The 23,229-nt window shown below is 42.4% G+C and overlaps 2 protein-coding genes across 5 annotated transcripts in view; one reads left to right on the top strand and one right to left on the bottom strand.

The window, feature by feature from the left end:
- Positions 1–4,222: 4,222 nt before the first annotated feature.
- KIF3A (kinesin family member 3A) overlaps positions 4,223–23,229 on the bottom strand; it is an 88,715-nt gene continuing 69,708 nt past the window's right edge. For 2 of the 4 annotated variants that reach the window (XM_082455332.1, XM_082455334.1), the window contains exon 17: positions 19,889–22,993. In XM_082455332.1, the coding sequence (XP_082311458.1) occupies positions 22,945–22,993 (49 nt within the window). In that variant the 3' untranslated portion in view covers positions 19,889–22,944. Of the gene's footprint in view, positions 4,264–6,120; positions 6,186–6,427; positions 6,537–6,759; positions 8,679–19,552; positions 19,609–19,888; positions 22,994–23,229 lie in introns of those variants that run through there. The other 2 variants (XR_014261865.1, XM_082455333.1) reach the window with 2 other exon arrangements.
- IL4 (interleukin 4) lies at positions 6,121–19,575 on the top strand. Its single transcript, XM_082455378.1, has 4 exons — positions 6,121–6,473; positions 6,754–6,801; positions 11,961–12,086; positions 14,807–19,575. The coding sequence occupies exons 1-4, from the start codon at positions 6,339–6,341 to the stop codon at positions 14,897–14,899; spliced, it is 402 nt and encodes a 133-aa protein (XP_082311504.1). The 5' UTR covers positions 6,121–6,338; the 3' UTR covers positions 14,900–19,575.

Below are 23,229 nucleotides of genomic sequence, written 5' to 3'. Positions count from 1 at the left end.
GCCCTGCGGGTAGATGGACAGCTCCTGCAGACTCCTCAGCCAGCTTCCCTCTCTTTCAGGAGAAGAAGCTACTTTACCATCCGCTTGGCAAAGCCCGAGTCCACAGCCGTGCCCGTCTCAGCTCCATCCTTCCCTTGTCCCCTCATCCCCGTGTCGGCGGTCCTCCCTGCGTCTATGCCCAGAATCCCATTCCCCCTGCCTTCTACGGGGGCTTGGGGCAAGGACTTCAGGGTCCAAACCACCCTGGCTTCAAGTCCCAGCTGTCCCCTTGACTTCCCCTGTTGTGACTTAGGCAGAGTCTCAGCTGCCCCTCTGTGAAATGGAGCTCCATGCATTCATGCAACAAGGATCTCCAGAGGCTTTTATTAGGTGCCAGACACTGTTCTAGGTGTTGGGGACACATCGTGAAAAAAACAAGATTACTTCTAGTCGGGGGGCAGGATGCACAAACTAGAGAATGCAGGGTATGCAGGGGGCGGTGAGCGCTGCAGAGGGCAACGGAGCAGTGGGGGGCAGGTAGAGGCTGCTGCCATGTTGTGAGAGGAGGTCAGAGAAGTCCCCCTGGTGAGACAGGATAGAACCAAGATCTGGATGAAGTGGGAGGAGTGGGGAGAAAGCTGTTCACACAACAGAGGGAAACGTCTAGGAAGAGGGGACAGCGAGTGTCAAAGTCTTAGCAATAGCAAGCACTCGTGTGGCTGAGCAGAGCACGGGCAGGACTGGGCTTTGCTCCAGCTCTAGGTGTGATGGAGCGACACGGGCTGCTGTGTGAAGAACAGACCGCGGAGACAAGGGTGGGGCGGAACGACTAGTCAGGAGGCTCCTGTGGAAACCAGGTGGGAAATGACGGTGGACGTGGCAGTGGAGGGTGGGATGTGGTCAGATTCTGGAGATACCTGGGTCATCTATATAATATACACTTATTTGTATACATTATTTACATCAACATTATATATGATGTATAATCATTGTAAATATATGTATATTATATAATACGTAAATATAAATATTAAACATATATTTAATTTTTCTATCCATGTAAGTCTTGGTAACTCCCAGGTATCCACTGCCCAACTTCCACAGTTAGCAACTCATCTCTGCCCCATCTGCCCTGCTTCTGAGCAGGGCTGCAGTTTGAAGGCAGAGGCTTTGGCAGCAGATCGGGTGTGGGGCACGGGAGGTTTGCACCATGGTGTGAGCACCCTGAAGGATGGAGTTGCCATTTACAGAGCTGAGGAAGCCTGTGCTCGTGTGTCCCATTTAAAAAACAACTATTGATCGTGTGTGATCCCCCACCCCTCGCAACTAGCACCCCAACATAGCTGGCCTTCCGAAACGCATCTACACCACTGCTTCCACTTCGTGAGCCTACTGTGCTCCAGAAGCCACCTCAGTGATGTCGCCGATTTTCTCCCATCACTAAATCCAGCAGAAGCCCTTCTGCCCCTGTCTCGCCTGACCCCGAGGAACACGTGATGCTGCTGACCACTCACTTGTCCTCGGAGGCTCACGCCTGGGCTCCCTCTCGGGCTCTTGGCTGCCTGCCTCCTCTCCCTCCTTCTGTGTTTCCAGTGCCGCAGTCATTTCCTGTTCCCTCTCTTCCCTCGCCCTCCCATCCAGGGCAACACTGTTCCCTTAGCTTCCCCTCGTCCTCTGTCTACAACGCAGACCCTCCTCAGCTCAGAGCTGCAGGCGCCTCAGTTCATGCCCCACCTCCGCCACCCTCCTTCCCTCCTCAAAGGCCATCTCTGTGAATGGCGGTTCCCCAGGCCAGAAAACTGAGGTCCTCTTCCCCACCCCTATATTCAGCCAATCCTAAGTGCTATTAATAATAATGATGATGATGATGATAACAATGATAATGGTGATAATGACAGTTGGCACTTATGGGCTTCCTACATGGCAGGCACACCAAACACTTTATATGTATTACCTCCGATCATCTTCCCACACCCCTATTATTAGCCTAATTTGACGCAGAAGCCTGGACAGGGTCACCCTTTTCCAAGTCACCCAGAGAGTAAGTGGCATAGCTGGGATTCAGAACAGCCAGCTCCCACTGACTCCAGGTCCCTCTACTGCTGCTAAGTAACACCAGACCCACAGCACACACTGCCTTCCCCTCCACACCAGCTCCCTCCTTCACAGGGCGGCCACAGTGTTCTACCTGGTTCCCTTCCCAGGCCCACTGGCTTTCTTTGGTTCCTCGGGGAGCTCCCCCCTTTAGGCCTCCCACTGCCCTAGCACCGACCCCCTGCCCTAGCACCGACCCCCCCGCCATCCCCTACCTATTCCAATCTCTGCTAAGTATCACTCCCTCGGAGGAGTATTACTGTTTTCATGAAGAAGCCCATGAGGAGTTGGAAAGGGCTCTGCTGGGTGTTGTCTGGCACAGCTGACACAAGAGGAGCAGGGCTCAGGGAGTCTCTGACTGACCCAGCCGGGGCCCAGCAGTCTTCAACTTCCCTCTGTGCTTTAGTGCCGCCCCACCTGCTTCGCCATCCTGGCCCGCGACTCCCGCAGGCTGAGAGAGGCTCCTTCGCCTCTGTCCTCGTGTGGCTGGGTGCTGGCTGCCGCCCCTGACACGCAGGCCCCCACCTCCCTGGCCTCTGAACACCCAGCCACATGCACAGCTGCCATGGTGTCGCCCTGCAGGAAGGGTGGGAACCTTCTGGTCACTCCTGACAGTCTGGAGAGTTTATCCTTTTTTTCCCTGGCCTCATCCAACCATTGAAACAAAGCAAAAAAGAAGCTGTATTCTGCTTCTGAGCTATGGATCCCAAATTATATTCCTTTTCTGACTCACATCTTTGCCCCCAGAACCCCGATCCCACCGTGCGGCCCTCAGCAAAGGCTCAAAAAACAACTGTTGAACACGTAGATAGCTTTTCTATTGCCTCCCACGCATGCTGGGATTCTGCTGACCTCTCCTCCTCTCCAGCTCCACCTCAAACCTCAAGGCTTTGAGGGGTGTGCTCTGCACCCCAGACTCTTGTCCCGTGTGTCTGCACTTGCAAGGCTACTCCCGTTTTAACTTGAACATTTCCTTAAAAAAGGACTATGCACCATTTTACTCCAAATAATATTTAACATGGATTTGAAGTCTCTAGTTATCCTGGAAGGAAGGCTGCCCTTTCTTATTAATTCCCCCCCCCATTTGTGTAGCGAAGAATAAACTTACCCTAGCAAAAAACACAAATACTCCAATTTTAAAATGGGCAAAGAACTTGTATAGACATTTTTCCAAAGAAGATAAACAAATGGCCAACAAATTCATGAAAAAGTACTCAACATCACTAATCATCAGGGAAATGGAAATCAAAACCACAATGAGATATCACATCACACCTGTTAGAATAACTATCATCAAAAAGACGAGAATGTTGGCAAGGATGTGGAGAAAAGGGAACCCTCATGCACTGTTGGTGGGAATGTAAATTGGTGCAGCCACTGTGGAGAACAGTATGGAGGTTCCTCAAAAAATTAAAAGATACAACTACCATACAAACCAGCAATTTCACTTCCAGGAATATACCCAAAGGAAAGAAAACCACGAACTCAAAGAGATATCTGCACTCCCATGTTCATAGCAGCATTATTTACAATAGCCAAGATATGGAAACATCCTAAGTGTCCATCATGGATAAATGGATAAAAAAGTTGTGGTATATGTACAATGGAATATTATTCAGCCATAAAAAAGGGAATCCTGCTATTTGTGACAATGTAGAACCTGAAGTGAAAACTCAGATAGACAAATACTGTATAATCTCACATATGAATCTAAAAAAACAAAACTCATAGAAAAAGGGATCAGATTTGCAGTTACCAAAGGTGGGGGGTGGAAGGAGGGGCAACTGGATGAAGGCAGTCAAAAGGTACAAACTTCCAGTTGTAAATAAGAACTGGGGATGTAACATACAGCATGGTGACTGTAGTTAACACTGCAGTGTGGTGTATTTTAAAGTTGTTGAGAGAGTAAATCCTAAGAGTTCTCATCACAAGGAAAAACATTTTTTTCTTTTTTTGTTGTTGTTGTATCTATATGAGATGATGGATGTTAACTGAACTTATTGGAATCATTTCACGATATATAAGATAAATCATTATGCCGTACACCTTAAACATACAGTGCTGTATGTCAGTTATATCTCAATAAAACTGGGGGAAAAAAGAAATAGCTATTAAAAAAAAAAAAGAATTAACTTACCCAGAGAGGTCTCTGATCTTTGTCCTGGCTCTTGGGAGGTAACCTCCAAACCCCTTGAACAAAGAATTTGACAGGTCTTTGTCACCAGTTCCTGGGAGGTAGCCCCTAAATCCTTGGGATTTTCCAAGTTATAGGAGTATCTTTGCTATTTGTGGCAGGACCTAATAGTTTATGCTAATGAGGCCACTCAAGGTGGAGACTGGTCACACCATTAAGCTGCTGTGATATCAGCCCGACCTCCAGGGAGGGGGCTGGAGGATGAGGTCAGTCAAGTGGCCAAGGATTCCATCAGTTATGCCTACTGAATGACACCCCAGTAAAACTAGACACCGAAGCTCCGATGAGCTGCCCTGGTTGGCATGCTCTGTGTGGAGTCACACATCAAGGTGCTGCGGAAGCAACACGCTGTGACTCCAGGGAGAGAAGACAGAGGAGGCTTCATGTCTGGGGCCCTCCTAGACCTCACCCTCTGTGTCTCTTCTTTTGACTGGGTCTGGTTTGTATCCTTTTGCTGTAATAAAACTATAACCTTAGGTATAATGCTCCCCTGAGTTCCGTGAGTCATTCTAGCAAATTATTGAACCTGAGAGGATAGTGGGAACTCAAACTGGTAGCCAGTTGGACAGAAGTGAAGGTGGACTGGGGACTCCCAAATTTTCAGCCAGTGTATGAAGTGAGGGCAGTCTTGTGGAGGCTGTGCCCTTAACCTGGGAGGTTTGGCCCAACTCCACACAGTTGGTGTCAGAAGTCACTGCACTGAGTCCGGCAAATCCCCTGCACAGTCCCAATGGAAGGATCCTAAATATGGTCCAAGGACCTTTTTGATACAACTATCCAGATCCTTTCTTTCATGGAGTACAAATCACTGCAATAAGAGCCAAAACGTAGGAACGACCTAAGCAGTCACCTTTTCTGTGTGACCTTCCAGAGGAAATCAGTAGGGAGAGGAAGGTCAGAAACCAAGAGAAGGGAAGTGGAGAGGAAAGAGGAGGAAAGGCTCAGGGAGGAATAAGCAGTCGCGTGCTGGGGCGCAGGCATCTGAGTGAACAATGGGGGCGTGCAGCGCCTCACCAGGTCCATAGAAATTAGACTGAAACGCCGGGGCAAGTGGTGGCACCTTGGTCAGGACAACTGATTGGTAAATCTGAGAAATTATGGCTCTTTTTCCCTAATTAGCTGAGGTTGTATTTAAATTAAATTCCATTTTCAAAGTGGTCATTCCTTTTTTTTTTTTTTTAATTACTCTTTTATCTTTTATTTTTAATTTTTATTTTTTTGCCACATGGCACGTGGGATCATAGTTCCCTGACCAGGGATCGAACCCTCGCCCCCTGCAGTGGAAGTGCTGAGTCTTAACCACTGGACCGCCAGGGGAAGTCCCTCAAAGTGGTCATTCCTGAAAACTCCGGATAGGCATACTTTGCCTAGAGCCTCCTTATTGGTAAAGACCTATGGACCTGATGTGACCCTAACTAAGCCCCACCTCATATTACAAGTCCTTGGCCAAAATCCTAAATTTGGAAGAACGGCATGCCTGAGTGCTAGGACAGGAGAGAATCTGTGCCTATTACTTTCCTTCTACCCAAAGAAAGAACCCCAGATCAGCTTTTCCACAAAAGGAGAGTTTCCCAGATGCCACCCATACTTGGAAGAAGCCAGGTTGAAATACTAATCAAGTCAAACTTTCTTGATATTACTCTATCTTTCCCCAGGAGGGCTGCACTAAAACAAATTCGGACACCTGTGGCCTCTTCCTTCTATGCAAAGCAAAAAGCCAGCAGCAACCCCAAGCTGATAAGACTAACCTAAAGAGCAAATTATGGTGTAATTTCCTATGCTGATACTTTGTAGTTAATTTTAAAAAAAAGGTTTCATTTTCCTACTGGTCTGATTTCACAGGAACATTTTACCTGTTTTTGTGAGGCATTTTTTCTCCTGGAAGAGAGGCGCTGATTGGTCCCACATGACTGACAACCTGGTGTAATGAAAATTTCCAATGTAAACTTATTTTCCCTCAGTTTCAGCAATTTTAAATCTATATATAGAGATATCTTTGTCAGAATTGCATTGTTAGCTTCTCCCGGTAAACTGATTGTCTCTCGTTGTCAGTGCAAATAGAGATCTATTAATGGGTCTCACCTCCCAACTGATCCCAATGCTAGTCTGCTTACTGGCATGTACCAGCAACTTCGTCCATGGACACAAGTGCGATATTACCTTACAAGAGATCATCAAAACGCTGAACATCCTCACAGCAAGAAAGGTGAGTAAGCTATCTGGCACCATCTCTCCAGATGTTCTGGTGATGCTGTGCGTATTTCTTAGACTGTGAAAAGAACATAACAGCTTCTAGAGAGTTGGTAGTTGGTGGTTGGTGATAGGATGGGGAGCAGTGTGGAGACTTTTCTCCTGGCACTTTTTTTCCCCGAGGGACCACAGGAAGTTTTCTCAGTTTGAGGGAGTCAGAGCTGCTCAGCAAGGCTTACCCTGTGCAGTTGGAGGTAACTCTTGTCTCTTGCTCTCTCGTTCCTGCCTGGGCCAAGAACTCGTGCATGGAGCTGCCTGTAGCAGACGTCTTTGCCGCCCCAAAGGTAAGAGCTGTCCCGGGTCTGCTTTGGCAGATGGGTGACTTGGTGAGGAGAGCCATCCACAAGTGTTCGAACAAGAAATTTTTTTTAACATAAAGGGAACAGGCCCAAATTAACTATAATGGGTGAAACGTTTTCAAAGACTGAGAATTCTGATCTTTACTCTCAAATACATTTTGGTGTTTCTGGTTTCACTTGATTTAGAAGATGTGTAATAGAAAGCTTGGGTTTTGCAGTCATAATTCAGATCCCAGTCCAGGAAAAGCTCTTTAGGATTTTACCCAACCCAGGTCGAGCACCTGGAATATAGGAGGCACTCAATAAATGCTGTTGAAGGAGAGAATTTTTCTGGCCCATACATTTCTGAAAAACCAAATACTCGCACAAAAACAGATATTGAGATTACAGGTTGAGAGAGCTTTCATTTTGTCTAAGAGACTTCCTATGGCAACAGAAAAGGTATCGCCAGAGCCCCTCCTCTTCCGCAGCCTGGTCACCTAACAGCCCACCGGCTCCGGGCATGGCTGTCCAGAGACCCTCAGCTTGCTCTGTCCTGCCAACTCCCCTCTGGCTTGTCCAGAACTGTCCTGCTGGACAGGGGCCAACATATCCCTGCCTCCAGCTGCTCCTGCCAGAGCATCTCACCTTTCCTCCTCCTGCTGCATCTCACCCCCGCCCCCCAATCTGCAGTGGGAGGAGATAGATTTGACAGCTGATAGTGCATTTTTCTCTGACAAACACATGACTACAGCCATATCAATAGCTTTCTGCACATCAGTTCCTGTTTTCATGGAAACACACAACTGAGAATGAAAAACCCAAAGCTTCAATTTACCAGTGGTCTCCTAACCACCTGCTTTCCACATGTACTACAGGGTAACGTGGCCAGGAGTGAAGCCCTATGGGTTGGGCAGGGCCACAGCCCAGCACCCAGGCCACAGGGCAGGCCTGTCCTGCTCGTGAGCAAAGCTGGTCTTCAGGCCTTTATCTGGACTATCTCACTTCATTAAAGATTATTCCAGGAGTCGGATATACAATGATATATAATACTGTAATATAATTATATAATAGTATATAATATAAACATATAATATATATTATATAATACATATTATATAATTTTATCCTTCAGAATCTCATCCCGTATCAGACTGTATCTGTCCATCAGCAGGTTGGAAGGACTTGGAGATTTTATATATATATATAAATTTATATATTATATATATATAATGTATTAATACTTTATATATCTCATATATTAATATTGTATATATATAGAAATAAAATAGCCAAGAGTCCACTGAGCTGTGCTCTGGGCTCTCCAGAGGTTGGCTGCACTGCTGGGAGGGTGCTACCAAAGCCAAGGGCAGGGCCCCAGCAGAAGTGCCGAGGGTTTGGAAGTGAGACAGTCTGTGGCTTTAGCCCCAGTTCTGCCATTAACTAACTATGTGGCCTTTGGCAAGTCTCCACACCTCTTTGTGCCTCAGTTTCTACATCTGAAGATTTGAAAGCAATTTTGAAAGTTGGTTGGAATCCAACTCTCGAGTTAGTGGAAAATGTTATTGTATGATATAACTCTTGATTAAAGGCAAAAACTGGTTGTAGAGAAGCAATCATTCTAAGAAAGGGGCCAGCGGTAGGAAATGATCAAACCCTCCATGACTGCGAGCCCAGTGCGACCCCACTCTGGGCTGCTCTAGAAGACCCAGCCAGCCCTCACCCCCGCCAAGGTGCAGGCCAGTCCCCGCTGCCTTCCTTCACTCTTACCTATCTCACGCCTTCTCCCGAACTGCTTCTATTCCTCCTGGATTAACAATCTCATTTTTCCATTCTTCTCTTTTCCTCAAAGACTCAGCACTGCTTACTTATCTATTAAGATACTTCAGAACAAAGAAAGGTTGTTATTTTCAAAACCCACAAAGGTGCTATGTGGGAGGAAAAGTTACTTCTTTGTGTTCTCAAGAAGAACATGTTTCCAAAATCCAGCATATTCATTTTAGTGCTTTTGGGGATCAAGAGTTCCATTATGCCCAAATTGGGTGGCATCCTGCTCTTGGCAAATGCTGGAAGAATGTGCTGATCTAAATCCTGGGTTCCACATGCAATGCCTCCCGAGTGTCTCTGAAGTTAGGTGGTCTGAGGAAGAGCAAGGTGGAAAGCAAGCAAGCTGGCTGGCCTAGGAAAGACTTCTTGGGTGGACCATTAGTTGGAGGTATTTCCTACTACCAAAGGGAGCAAAAGTCCATAATTTTTCAGAGAGCTCTATTCCAACCCTCAAATCTTTTTTTAAAAGTGAAAGTAGAGGATTTTTTCATATATCACATTCGCTGACTAAATCTGGGCCTAAGTGGAGATAATGAACACAATACATACAGGGTGGATCTGTATGTCTTTAAGTGAAGCTAGTCAAGACCCAAGTTAGAACTCTAGTAGAATCCCTGCACAGAAGAAGTCTCCCAAGTGGTGTGCCACCACTGCTGTATTCCCATGAGGGGTGGGCTTCTATCTGGCAAGAGACCAGGCCTCCCTTTTGAGCCTCTTTCCTGAGCAGTTCTGAACTGCAGAGTCCGTGTGACTCCTCAAAGTGTGCTCTCTGAGCTAAGCAAGGCACATTCAGGCAGCGACAGCTGGACAAGCTGTCAAAAAAGTGGGCGGTCAGAGTGTCATCCTGTTGCCGCAATGCCAATGGAACTAAAACATTAAGGCCTTTAACTAAAACTGCCTTTAGAATTCCTTCTTTTAAAAGTTTTCCATTTGATTCAAACTCTTTTCTATACTTATCCTAATCACCTTTAGAAAGTCTTTTGAAAAATATCTTTTTAGTTATTTTTAAAGATTTTTTCATGTGGACCATTTTTAAAGTCTTTATTGTATTTGTTACAATATTGCTTCTGTTTTATGTTTTGGTTCTTTGGCTGCAAGGCATGTGGGATCTTAGCTCCCCGACCACGGATCGAACCCGCAACCCCCTGCACTGGAAGGCGAAGTCTTAACCGCTGGACCGCCAGGGAAGTCCCTGAAAAATATCTTTAGAGGGTGTTTTCCTACCTTAAATGGCTACATACTCAAAACTGAGACAGTATAATTTCTAAGCTCCTAGCCAACGTTTTAGAAAAGGCTCATCAGATTTTGATGGAAAAATAAGCAAAGGATCTCTTCTCCTTTTGGCATTCTTGAACCTCATTGTTCTCTCTCCAGCAACACAGGCGTCTGCCTCCATCTGCATACTCAGCTAGTGTCTGCCTTCTCCTTGGCCTCGCCACCTCTGCTCACCCACAAAGCCCCCCAGAGGTATGGTGATTTATGGGAAGTTTCTTGACTCCCAGAGCCCAGAGATACTGGCGCTGCTCTTAAATTTCCAGCCAGAGTATATGCCCTTTGGAAGGACATGTACTTCATTAAGTACATACATGTCCTTCCAAAGGCCCTGCCCATGGGCCATCAAGCTCCAGAGCGGAAAGGAGAAGCTTTCGTAGTCTAGGATTCTGGCGCCTCGGTCTGGGTCAAGATCTTCCTGGAAAAACCCTAAAATATGAACTGCACTCCTAGAATTTAGCCTAAAGAAATAAGAGATGAACGCAAAGATTTATACAGATGAATTGCTGCCACTTAATTTACAGAAGCAAAAAACTGCAGTGATAGGGGATTGATCAACTATGGCACAAATATGCCCTAGGTTCGTACACAGCTCTCAATCACGTTCTTAAACATTACTGAATGATTTAAGAAATTGCTAGTACTATATGTTAAGTGTAAAAAGGTTATAAAAGAGTATCAATAGTTGGTCCCTATTGCAAAAAAAAAAAAATATATATATATATATATATATATATATATATATTAAAAAAATCTGGAGAGATATTTACCAAAATCTTAACAGTAGTTCTCTCTGGCTAATGGGATAATGAGTGAATTCACTTTTGTTGAATGTATATTACTTTTATAGTAAAAAGTTTGGTAATCAGAAAAAATATGGAAGAACCTAAAAAGCTGCTTGGACAGTGCTTTTCATATAAATCCCCTGGAGATCCTGTTAATGCACATTGTGACTCAGTGGGTCCAGAGGGAGGTCTGAGATTCTGCATTTCTAACAAGTTCCCAGGTGACGCCCACGCTGCTGCTTCATGGGCCACATTTTGAGTGGCAAGGAACAAGAGCAGGTCCTGGCAGAGGCTGGAGACAGGTTTATCTGAGCTGGACTGGGCTCAAGCTAAGACACCCTCCAGGCTCCGGGCCTTTGTTCTTCAGTGGAGAGAGGGAGGACACACCAGGCCTGACGAGGCCAAGACACATTCCCTCTCCCAGGTCCTCAAAAAGAGCTGGTTTCCCACTTGTACAAGCCCTCTTCTGAGGCTCAAAGGTCCCCAGGAAGAGCCATGTGGCCAGACTCACACCAGGGCTGCCAGTATTCCAAGGAGGTTCTGACCCTGCACATTCGAGCCTAGAAGCCCCTAACATAAACTCTGTCCAAGGCCCAGCACCCTTTCTGAGAAGCTGCCCCTCATCTCCCCAGGCCAGACTCCTGGGGCACCTAGCTCTGATCCTGGCACTCACCTCTAGCTGTGTGGGGACATGTCTTATCTCCTCACACTGCTACTTCCCAGGGGGAGGGTTAAATGGAGAGTGCTGGCCAAAGTGGCACTGTCCAGGCCAAAGGATGGGCATTCATTTATTCAACAAACATGTGGGATTTCCAGGGAACCTGGATTCAAAAACTATAAATTACAGGAATAAGAGAGAGCAGACAGACTCTGATTACGAGCTGATGTACATACAACTGCATCCACAGAAAGAAGAGCTTGCATGGGGTAAAGAAACAGACATGGGTTGTAGACAGATGGCCCCGCATGCAAATCCCCACTCTCCCATTTACTTAGTTGAGTGACTTGATTCAGGTACCCCTTCAGCAAAACCCTCCAAGGGAAAAGAAATTGGGAGGTTTCAGGAAAAGCCTGCTGCATTTGCAAGTAACTGGAAGAGGTTGTTTACTGTGATGGGCAGCCTCCATTCACATGGCAGGAATACTTGAATACCTGATCCACAGTTGAGCACATTCACCTTTTCCACTTGTCCTTCTGGAAAGAAGAAATCAGAAGGTAACATCTCTCTCCAATGTTCAAAATCGAGCTAGTAGTGGCTATCTGTGGAATTTCTCTTTCTAGAACACAACTGAGAAGGAAACTTTCTGCAGGGCCGCGACTGTGCTTCGGCATATCTACGGATACCACAAGTGCTTGAACAAACCCCTGAATGGACTTCACAGGAACCTCAGCAGCATGGCAAACATGGTAAGCTGCATTATGCCAACAGCTTGCCTTCCAATGGATGGCAGCCTTACTTCTAAGATATTTCTCCTTATGAATAGTAGTACCCTTGGTTAATCAACCCATTCATTCATTCGACAAATATTTGTTGAGGCTCTGTGAGTGTTGCTTACAGGTGCTGTTCTAGGCACTGGGGATACAGTTCTTGCTCTTACAGAATGTTGTAATGGGTGAGTGAGAAAAGCAAACAAGCATATGATTCCAGTAGTGGTAAGTGCCATGAAGAAAAATACAGAACATATAAAGAACATACAGGGGTCATGAGGGAGAAGGCTGACTTAGTAGTTGGTGACATCATCTGAGCGGATATTTGAATTAAGTGACAGAGCCGGCCATGTTACTAATTTGGAAGGAACATTCCAGGCAGAGGGAACAGCTGTGCAAAGGCCCTAAGGTAGAAATGAGCTTCATGTGTTCAAAGATCAACAGGAGGGCCTGGATCAGAGTGAGGGAGGAGGATTTTAATAGGAGATCACACAGGGCCTGTGGATTCTGCCCCAAGCATGGTGGGAAACTCCCACAGGGTTTTAAGCAAGGCAGAGACCACGATCTGATTTATGTAATTTTTAAAATGACCCTTCTGGCTACTGTGCAGTAAATAGACTGAGTAGGGGTAAGCATAGAAGCAAGATGGCCTGCTGAGAGGCTACCACAGTATTCCAGCCTGGAGATGATGGTGGGTGTGACAGGGTGGAAGTGGCAGACATCGTTAGATTTGGGATGTAACCACAAATAGAGCCAGAAGAACTTGCTGACACATCTATTGTGGGGGTGAGGGAAACAGTAAAAGGTGGCCTCCTGGTTCCTAGCCTGGGCCCCTTGGGAAATGGTTGGTGCTGTTAACAGATATGGAAGACTGGGGGTGATCAGGGCTGGAGGCTGAGCTTAAGGTCAGGAGTTGAATTTTATATTTATACATAGTAAGTCTGAGGTACCTACTCAATAGTCACGTGAAGATGTTGATAAGCTTGTTGAAAAAGTCTGAAGCTTAAGGGAGATGTCAGAACTTGCGATATTAAGTGAAGAGTTCTTAGAAAGATGTTGTTTAAAGCCACAGGCCTGGACTTCCCTGGTGGCGCAGTGGTTGGGAATCCGCCTGCCAATGCAGGGGACATGGGTTCGAGCCCTGGTCCGGGAAGATCCCACATGCCACTGAGCAACTAGGCCTGTGTGCCACGACTACTGAGCCTGCGCTCTAGAGCCCGCGAGCCACAACTACTAAAGTCCACACGCCTAGAGCCCGTGCTCCGCAACGAGAGAAGACACGGCAATGAGAAGCCCGCGCACCGCGAGGAAGAGTAGCCCCTGCTCACCGCAACCAGAGAAAGCCCACATGTAGCAACGAAGAACCAACGCAGCCCCAATGCAGCCAAAAATATATAAATAAATTAAAAAAAAAAAAGAAGCAGGGAGGCTTTTTAAAAAAAAAATAAAGTCACATAGAGAAAGAACAAAATCCGAGGACTGAGCCCAGAGGCACTCTAACATATAGAGGTCAGGAAGAGGAGGGTCCAGCGAAAGAGACTGAGAAGTAGCCAGTGAAGTAGGAGAAGTCAAAGAATGCGTGGCACCCCAGAAGGCAAGTGAAGAAATTCTTTTAAGAAGAAGGGAGTGATCAACTGTGTCAAATGTACTAAAAGGTCAAGAACGATGAACACTGAGAATGGCCACTGGATTTGTCATGAGGGAGGTTACCGGTGATGCTGATATAAATGGAGATTCGGGAATGAAAGCCTGACTAGAGTGGATTCCATAGAGAATGGGGGTGGGGAGGAGTGAAAAGAAAGGGGCACTGAGTATAAAAACTCCTTCGAGGTGCTTTCCTATAACGTCACAGAGAAATAGTACAATAGCTGAAGGGCAGGTATGGCACGAAGGAAGTTCTTTTAAGGTGAGGTCTATATGGAGCATGTCAGTATACCAGTGGGAATGATCCAGTAAGAGGGGAGAACTGATGGTAGGAACGAGGCAGAGCCAAGAGTAGATGTTATCTAATGCCAAGTAGAGGAATTGGGGACATTCATCCCCTCCCTGCTGCCTTATTTACAAGGTAATAGAACAGGGAGATGACACTACACTCATTGTCTCTTTTGAGCCTCTTAATTATCTTAGGAAGTAGGCACTATTGTTCCCTTTTTACAAAGGAGGAAACTGGAGTTTTTATAAACGAAGTAGTTTGTCTTAAGCAATGCAATTAATAATTTGGTAGAGCTGAGATTCAAACTGAAGCAGTGGCCTGGTGGTAGGTACCAGGAATCCTTTCCACCTGAAGGGCTGCCAAGCTATGATGTTTCTGGTTAATGGGCAGGGGGGCAAATGGACTGAATCTCTCTCTCAGCAGTCCAGATGGCCACGGGCTCAAGATGGCAGCAGGCAGGTCTGAGCCTCCACCTTCATGTTACGCCCCTGAGCAGAACCTAGCTGTGACACACCTCTCCAGGGATGGCCACACCCTGAAGGCAGACAGTTAGTGATGGTACAGTGGCCATTTCTAGGAGTGTAAGTAGCATGCACCGAAAACAGGCAAACCCTGTTGGCCTAGTGGCAGAGTCAAGCCAGACTGGAGGGCCTGGTTGGATCATTGTTCAGGTGGCAAGTGGCAGCATAGGCTTGACCCAGGTAGACAGGCATGAGCAAGACTCAAATACTTAGCAATGCAAACTAATGAAATGTTTCTTTTGTAGACTTGTTCTGTGAATGAAGCCAAGAAGAGTACGTTGAAAGACTTCTTGGAAAGGCTAAAGACGATTATGAAGGAGAAATACTCAAAGTGTTGAAGCTGAATATTTTAATTTATGAATTTTTAATAGCCTTATTTTAAAAATATTTATATATTTATAACTCATCATAAAATAAAGTATTTGCAGAATCTGACAGCATGATGTCATTTTAATGGCATAGACTATATTTACTTGCCAACTTTTGGGGAAACCAATTTAATTTACTGAGAGACTAAAATTGGTGTGGGAATTAAAAAGGAAAGACCACTTCCCTCTCACGGAGTTCCCTCTCTCATTGGGGACATAATGCATGAAATGATTAAAGAATACAAGGCCACACAAGATGTAAATGATAATTAAAAGAGCTTGCAGAGTGGGTCCATAAGTCCCACTGACTATCAAGTATTTCTGAATTTTAAAAGTGTCAACTAAATGCTTAGAACATTCTTTTCCCATTGGCACAAGGGTTGCTATATTGAGTCCACGGTGGGGAAATAATTCTAGCACACTATCTGGCACTGCAGTGAACAATATTTAATGTCCTAATAATGTAAATTCTTTTGATTCTCAAGCCTTCGAACCAACCAATAGACAAAGCATGGAAGACTTAATTATGGTTACAGAACAGACTAAATTCTATCAAACTGACAATAGAAAAGGAATAGCTCAAAATGATTGAGAGGTAAAAGGAAAGAAAGAGAGGGGGGGCACCAACACTGTCTAAGGTTGATGGAATAAGAACAAGAGACTTAAGTATTTATTCAAACTTGGAAACGTGAAAGAAGATCTAAAAATAACTTACTATAAAAAATTTGGAAGGGGCAGTATAAATAAGGTAAACTCTCACTTTTCAATGGGGAAATCAATACAAAATATCTAAAGTTGATAAAAAAAATAGTTGGCAAGGTGGTCAGTAATTGATGAATGTTGTAGTTGGGGATGGGTACGTGACGGTTGATTACACTACTCTGCTTTTACACGTGTTTGAAAGTTTTTATAATAAAAAGTGAAAAAACCAATAAAGTAAAACCAATAGTAAGTAAATCAAGAAATCTTTGGAATTATAATGGTAACCACCAGAAAAACTAAAAACAAAAAAGGGAGGGTGGACTGTTGGGAATGGGACTTGGGATAAGAAACAGTGAAAGCAGGGCAGGAGATTTTTGGCTTTCTATTTAAAGTCTGTGTGTGTGACCATGTGCATAAGTGGTAAAATGTTTTTAAAAGTTAAAGTACTAAAATTAAAAAGACAGACAATAACAAATGTTGGTGAAGATGTGGAAAAACTAGAACTGTCATACATTGCTGGTACGATTGGAAAATGGTAGCCATTTTGGAAAACAGTGGGGTAGTTCCTCAAAAGATTAAACATAGTTACTATATGATCCAGTAATTCTAATCCTAGGTATCTACACCAAGAGAACTGAAAACATATGTCCACACAAAAACCTCTATACAAATGTTCATAGCAGCATTATTCATTTATAGCAAAAAAGTAGAGACAACCCAGATGTCAATCAACTGATAAATGGATAAACAAAACGTGGTATAGCCATACAATGAAATATTATTTGGCAATAAAAAGAAAAGTACCGACACATGCTACAGTATGGATGAACCTTGGGAACGCTATGCTAAATCAAGGAAGCCAGACACAAAAGTCACATATGGTATGATTCTATTCATATGAAATGCCCAGAAGAGGCAAATCCATAGAGGCAAAAAGTAGAATATTGGTTGCTAGGGGCTGCGGGGATGAAGGAAGAGGGAATGACTGCTAATAGACATAGGGTTTCTTTTGGGAGCAAGGAAAATGTTATGATATGAGATAGTCAATAATGGTTGTACAACTCTGTGAAAATACTAAAAACCACTGAATTATATACTTAAAAGGATGAATTTTATAGTATGTGACATATCTCAGTAAAGCTGTTATTTTAAAAAATTAAAGGAGAAAAAGAAGTGTCAAGTCATTGAAATTTGCCTTTTAAAGACATGTTCTCTGCAAGAATATGGATCTAGTAACAGTGAATGAGCATTCTCTTTTCATTCTTGCTCACACACATATGACAAAAATTAATACTAGTACTAAAATTATACCAAAACATGCAACATCTTTTTAACCCTTTCAAAATAAGGGAACAAATCAAAAGCTTAAAGTCTCACCCTGACCACAGCCAGTTTCACCCTGCCCACATAAAATACCAGCATGCCAAGGGCAACAAGTAACTAAGAGAGTCATGGAGCCTTCTAAGGCCACAATGAAAATTTTAATTTCCTTTCTTCTTTGATTGAGACTCATTTGCATTCAATGGCTAATGTGAGCTGTAGTCTGCCACAGGATATGACTTGTGGGTTATAGTTTGTGTATGAGGCCAGAATGGTAAAAGGAAAGGCAGTCGGAAGAAAGATTTAGAGCAGGCCATAGAAGGGACATATGCAGGCTCCAGGCAGGTCTGCCACGGACAGAAATACCCAACAGTAAGCCCTGGAGTTTACCAAGGGAGTGAGAGAACATGAATCAAGGAGGACATACATAAGAAGAATGAGTGAAGAAACTTCAGGATTAAGTGAAAGTTGAGATGCTTGTCGCTTAAGCACATTCACTTAGGAAACTTAGTTACAGCCCATACCTACTTCATGGGACGTGTCTCTTATCTGTGCATGGAATGTGTGACACTGAGAGCAAAGGCTGATCCCCTCCCTCCCTGCTATCAGCTACTTCCACCTTTTACCTATGAATATATTCTATCTCTAACTGGTATTTGTAGGTAATAAATACTTATTGAATAAACGAATGAAAGAAAAAAACATTTTGCTCAGATCTATGGCTGAACGTCTTTCATTGAAACATTCTTGGGCAAGTTATAAATGCCGGCCTCTGATAAAAATGCCCCAGGGACTCTTTTGTTGCTATTAGCCAGTGCCCTGTCCAGGTTTCCCACCCTCATCTGCATGTCATCTTGGTCAGCTTCTCAGGGTGCCCAAATCATCTGAGAAGGGGGAATTTCAGGGCAGAGTGCAAGGTACAGCTTTCTCATGGCCTGGCCTCCCAGCATACAAGGTTAGCCTCGCAGTTCCTACCACCTTCCACTGAGGGCAAGGCAAGCACTTTTCTCTAGTCTCAGAGCCCATTTCCCGGTTCAAGTCATCAGTTCAATTGGAGCTCCATTCCCGGGTGGAGTACTAAAACCTCCTAGTTAGCTGTCTTTGCCCCGAGCACTCAGACATTCTCTCCTCAGCTCTCTAGTGTTTCTCTTCTAATCCATCCTTCGTGTCAACTTCTTCCTAGTTCAACGTTCAGTCTCTAACACCGTGTCAGCTGCTAGGGAGGAATGCTGTGCCTGGTAGCTCACCATTCACTCTCCTTCACTACAGCCCTCAACATGCTGCACTGTCATTCTCCACTTTCATGGTCATGAGCTTTGCAAGGACCTTCTACTCAGCACAGCATGGGTCCACAGTAAGTACAGAAGACACCTGGTGACTGAGTGGCATAACTCATGATGGAGTAGAAATCAAGGCAAACTTAATATTTCTGTAATGACTCTGGTAGGTTGGGTTAGGCAATATCCTCTTGTGAAGATTGGTATCAACTCTGAGAAATATTTTATTCAGTTGTAAAGTCCCAGTTAAATTCCTTTGTAAAACTGGAGAAATAAAGTCTTTGATTAAAAACTAAAATTTCCCCAGCCCTCTCAAAAGGGGTAGGGGAGGGGAGCAGGTGTAGAAGAATGTCTGATCTGTCATATTCTTTAGTCAGAGCCATAAACGTGTTTGGGTAAGACAAAGTGATGTTCTGATAACGTTGATAAAAGTAACTTGAAGACTGGGTCACAGGAAGCCCAAGATAAATGCTGAGAGGAAACAGGTTCTTTTTGAAGTAGCCTCTTCATAATCATTTTCCCACACATTTGTTCAACTTCTGAAGGAGGACTGAATACTTCATTTGCTTTGCAAATGAAAAAGCTTAAGAATGAGACATTCAGATAATGTTATAACATGTGCTTAGAAGGCTCCTCCAAGCTTGCTTTAAGTTTAGGCTGCAGCTTCAGAATCGTGTGAACAGTTCCTGCAGGCACATACTAACCGTGGTACCTTAGGCTGGTACTTGGGGTTTTTATTTTGTGGTTTTTTTGTACTTGGTTTTAAAAAGAGATTCTTGAGGGTCTTCATAAGAAGGCGGGATGGACAACGACCTCTCAGCAGCATCCTGACAAACAGGCAGTAATAGGTTCCCTGAGGGTGCACCTTAGTGGTGTCGCTTGGTGATAGTACAGCTCCAGAACTCAACTGGGGAGGAGGGGCAGCGGGTGGGAAGGTGCACTATTGCTTATCTTGCTTACACTATGGCAGGCCTCTAATTTTATTTCCATATTCTACAAACATGTGTAGGAGTTTTACACCAGCTAGCAGTTGGGAAGAGGAAGAGAGCAAGAAGACCTGAAATGGCCAGAAGCGTCTCCTCTCTACACAAAAAGCACACTGAAATCCTTTGAAACTTGCTGACAGATCAAAACTTCTCAATGTCCTCTGTGAACTTCTTGAGGCTGCCTAGCACAGTGCCTGGTAATCAATAAATGTTTGTCCAAAGAACACATGATTAACAATAATCCAAGCAATGTTATTGTTTTGGAGCTATTTTAAGCTCATTAAAAGTTTTTGAAAGAGATCATGATATCGTTACCAATAAGAAACGTCTCCTTTTACCTTTTAGTGAGATACATTTTCCATACAGACTTCTTTAGGTTTCTGTTCTCAAACACCTAATGACAAGGATAACAAAACTTGGATTAAAATATTTTTGGTGAAAATAAATTTTATCAATGAGAACGGGCATTTTAAAAAACATCTCTCCCAGGTTTCTGTATCATGATGATTTCTGTTTAAAGATCCGCAACATTAAGAGTTTCTGGTGTGAAATTACACAGGTCTCTCTTAACCTCATGAAACTGAGAGCCAAGCACAAAGAACCTGCCTATTAAGATCAGGATGGACATAAACACAAAAATAGCTCAGTAAAGAAGCAGACCACTATTACAGGCACTAGGTAAAGATTTTTATTTCTTATTTAACCATGCTGTATGTATACATACAATATCAATATATACAACTTGAACAAATACAATATATACATAAAATACAATGAAAGTTGGCTTTTGAAATTAATACGACAAACTCATCATATGATTTGTAATTTTGGCCAGTATACAGTATTGTAGTAATGTTATTGAAGTTATTAATGATTTAAATTAGACTACAGTATAAGTTCAAAGGCACTAGGAAGATCTATGTTTTCTTCTAGCATTTTAGATCAAAGAATAACTAAAAAGGAAAACAAATGCATACATTAAGAAACTGGGCAGACACTGGCATACTTAAATGTAAACTCTACCCGTTCTTTAATTCACAGCCCTGTAGGAAAGGGAGGGACTTTCCTTAAGATAAGAGTTAAGGGAAAAAAATATTTTTAAAAGACTAGCAAGAAACAAAACAAAACAACCTAAACCTATAATCATAATTTTAAAAACATGTTACAGTTGAAGTAGCACCACCCTCTCCCCCAAAGTAACCTTAAATTTCTTGCAGCAAAAAAAAGTCCCCTTTTCCCAGAAAGTAGATGCCACACCATGTCAAATGGATTCTACTTGTGGGACGAACACATAGATGTAGAACTCCCACCTTGATTATTCTTATACTTCACAAGAATCTAGACAAAAATGGGGAATACTATTATATTTTAATATCCTTATTACTACATGTAATTGCAAGGTTTACTAAAGAACATACCACAAACAACATTCTACCAAGGCTCCTTTTAATAAATATTACTTTTTTAAATTAAAGAGAAAAATAGCCATTCAATAACCTACTTATATGTGACACTCATTTTAAATCTGCTTCTTATATCAAATAATGAGCAAGTTTGTTCATCTATAGACTTTCATGAAATTAACACCGAAGTTACAAAATATTTCATTTGTGGACAACGACACAAAGTAACTGTGAAGAAACCATAGAAATACTATGATTAGAGCTAAGTGAAGAGCTCTAAAGTCAGGTTCCCATGTTTTCACATGGATACTCAGGCCTGGCTCCAATATCTAATCTTGGTATTAAATAAGATGAATATTTAATGCCCATCTGGTATAATCAGTTCTAATGTAAATGCTTTAAAAAAAAAAAACTGCTAAAGTAGCCTGTTTTTAAAATCCCTCAATGTTTTGACTTTTTATAGATTTCGTTTTGTTACTGCTGTGGTGTGGAAAAGAAAAAAACCATAACATACTAGCTTAAATTTTCTATAATGTTTTAAAGCTTAATTCTAAAGTTATTCCTTTTCTATTGACTGGATGGTTAAAGGGTAGACACGTGCATTTTTAAAAAGAAGAAGTAGTCATATTTTTTTCCTACGGGTAAAATTAAGATTTCTCTAGAGTTATTATTAACAGAGTTAAATATGCATCTACAATTGCCAAGATATTCTGCTTACACAAAGCTTTTACAAGACATAAATTCACCTCAAGTCTTCATGGTACCTAAACAATGCCCCACAAAGTTATAAATGTCTAACTATCTTACACGTTACAAAGAAAATGCTGCCAGTTAACTGCAATTCTTATTACCTAGAAAATATTCACCATACACAGGATATTTAGTACATCACCTTTGGAATGTACTTTAAATTTATGGACACATTTTTACCACCACCTCACAAATAACGCTACATTCACTCACTCCCATTCTATATACATCTTTGTAATTATAAACCAAAATTTAACCAAACTTACTAAAATAATGTTAACTTAATAAATACTCATTTATGAAGTCTTAAAACTTGTAGCCAATGTGTTTCAGGGCTGATTACATAATTTTAAAACTCATAAAAGATATATATATATATATATATATATATATAGTGGTTTTGTAGTAGCATAACTTTAAAAAAATAAAAATTTTGTAAGCAGTCAACAAAAGAACAAACAATTCTATGACTTTTTTTTTTTTTACTATTAAATAAAAATAATTTTTATTTTAGAGGTACGGTCTAACTGGATTTGTCAATGGAAGAAATTCAGGGAAGAATATTTTCTTTATAAAGTAAGAAGAAAGACAAAACAAAGTGTTTTAAAGGCAAAGAATTAAAAGATATTTTTCTTGCTTTGTCTGTATTTTCTAGAAAACGGAGACCTTTCTCAGTTGGGAGAAATAGAGCAATTTTCATCAAAATTTAGAACTCAGACACAGGAAAGCATCAGTTAATCATGTTTCAAAGTGAATTTAAAAAAATAATACCCATAGAGGCAAATATTAGTGACCAGTATTTAGCTTCTTAATTTTCTGCAGCTGTGACTCCTTTATATGTAGGTACAGATTCAATGTTTCAAGAAACATGAAACCAAAACAAACAAAAAATTTGACTTGAAGTCAAAGTGGCAAAAAAAAATCAGGAGAGGTCCAGATGAAACATATCTTCAACTTTTGTTTTTTAAACATGTATACTTCTAAAGATTGACTATCGAATTATAAAATTTTCTATAGATCAATAAGATCACCCATCTCATATTTTAAATGCAATGAATGTTAGTATAAAAATTAGAACATAATTTAAAAGGCCAGGTGGGTGTTAGGATAGAATCATTTCTTAGATTTGCAGCCCATACATTCATATATAACAGGAAAACATAGGACAATCAGACCTGCAACTTTCTATGTGCAAAACAGGACTTACATTTTTTTTTCTATTTTGAATATCCGGTTATCTAAATATACAGTAGTTGAGTAAATCACTAGCAGATTTATGTATACATTTAAACTGCAACTCTCTATAGTATAAGCTGCTCTCTCAACTTCCCTGCACAGTATAAGTTGAAAACTAATATGACAATTTGAACAATTACCAGTTGTACAATTTTAATGTTATATTAACTTAATATATATAGACTAAAAGTTATTAGGCAAATTATTAGTTCCAGTCTTAATGCATGATCTACAGCTTCCATTATTTGAAATAACACAAAAGTCTTCAGTGTTTTAATTAAAGGTTTTGTCCAGGCATGAGGATATCACTAATTTTTATTTTGACTTTAAGTCTGTAACATTTACTGAAGTAAAGAGTCAATTACAGTTTCAGGCTTTGCAGAACGCTTTCTGTTTGGAGAAGAGAAAAAGAAAACATGAATGCTTTCCTAAAAGACTGAAATGCAAACACTTTACATAATGTAGTAGACAATACCAGGCAGCCATAGAGTCTAGAAACAGGCCAAGGTTTGACATGCTTGACCATGAGATCAATTAATGTCTGCCTTTTCAGGCTAGGGAAAGGTCACCTAGAGTGAGCACAAGAGCATGGCCCTCCACTCCACCGCCCACAGTGATGAAGGAGT

Source organism: Balaenoptera physalus (genome assembly GCF_965194825.1).
Source record: "Balaenoptera physalus genome assembly, chromosome: 3".
Taxonomy (NCBI): domain Eukaryota; kingdom Metazoa; phylum Chordata; class Mammalia; order Artiodactyla; family Balaenopteridae; genus Balaenoptera; species Balaenoptera physalus.
The sequence above is the reverse complement of the archived record's forward strand: the minus strand, read 5'-3'. Positions and strand labels throughout refer to the sequence as shown.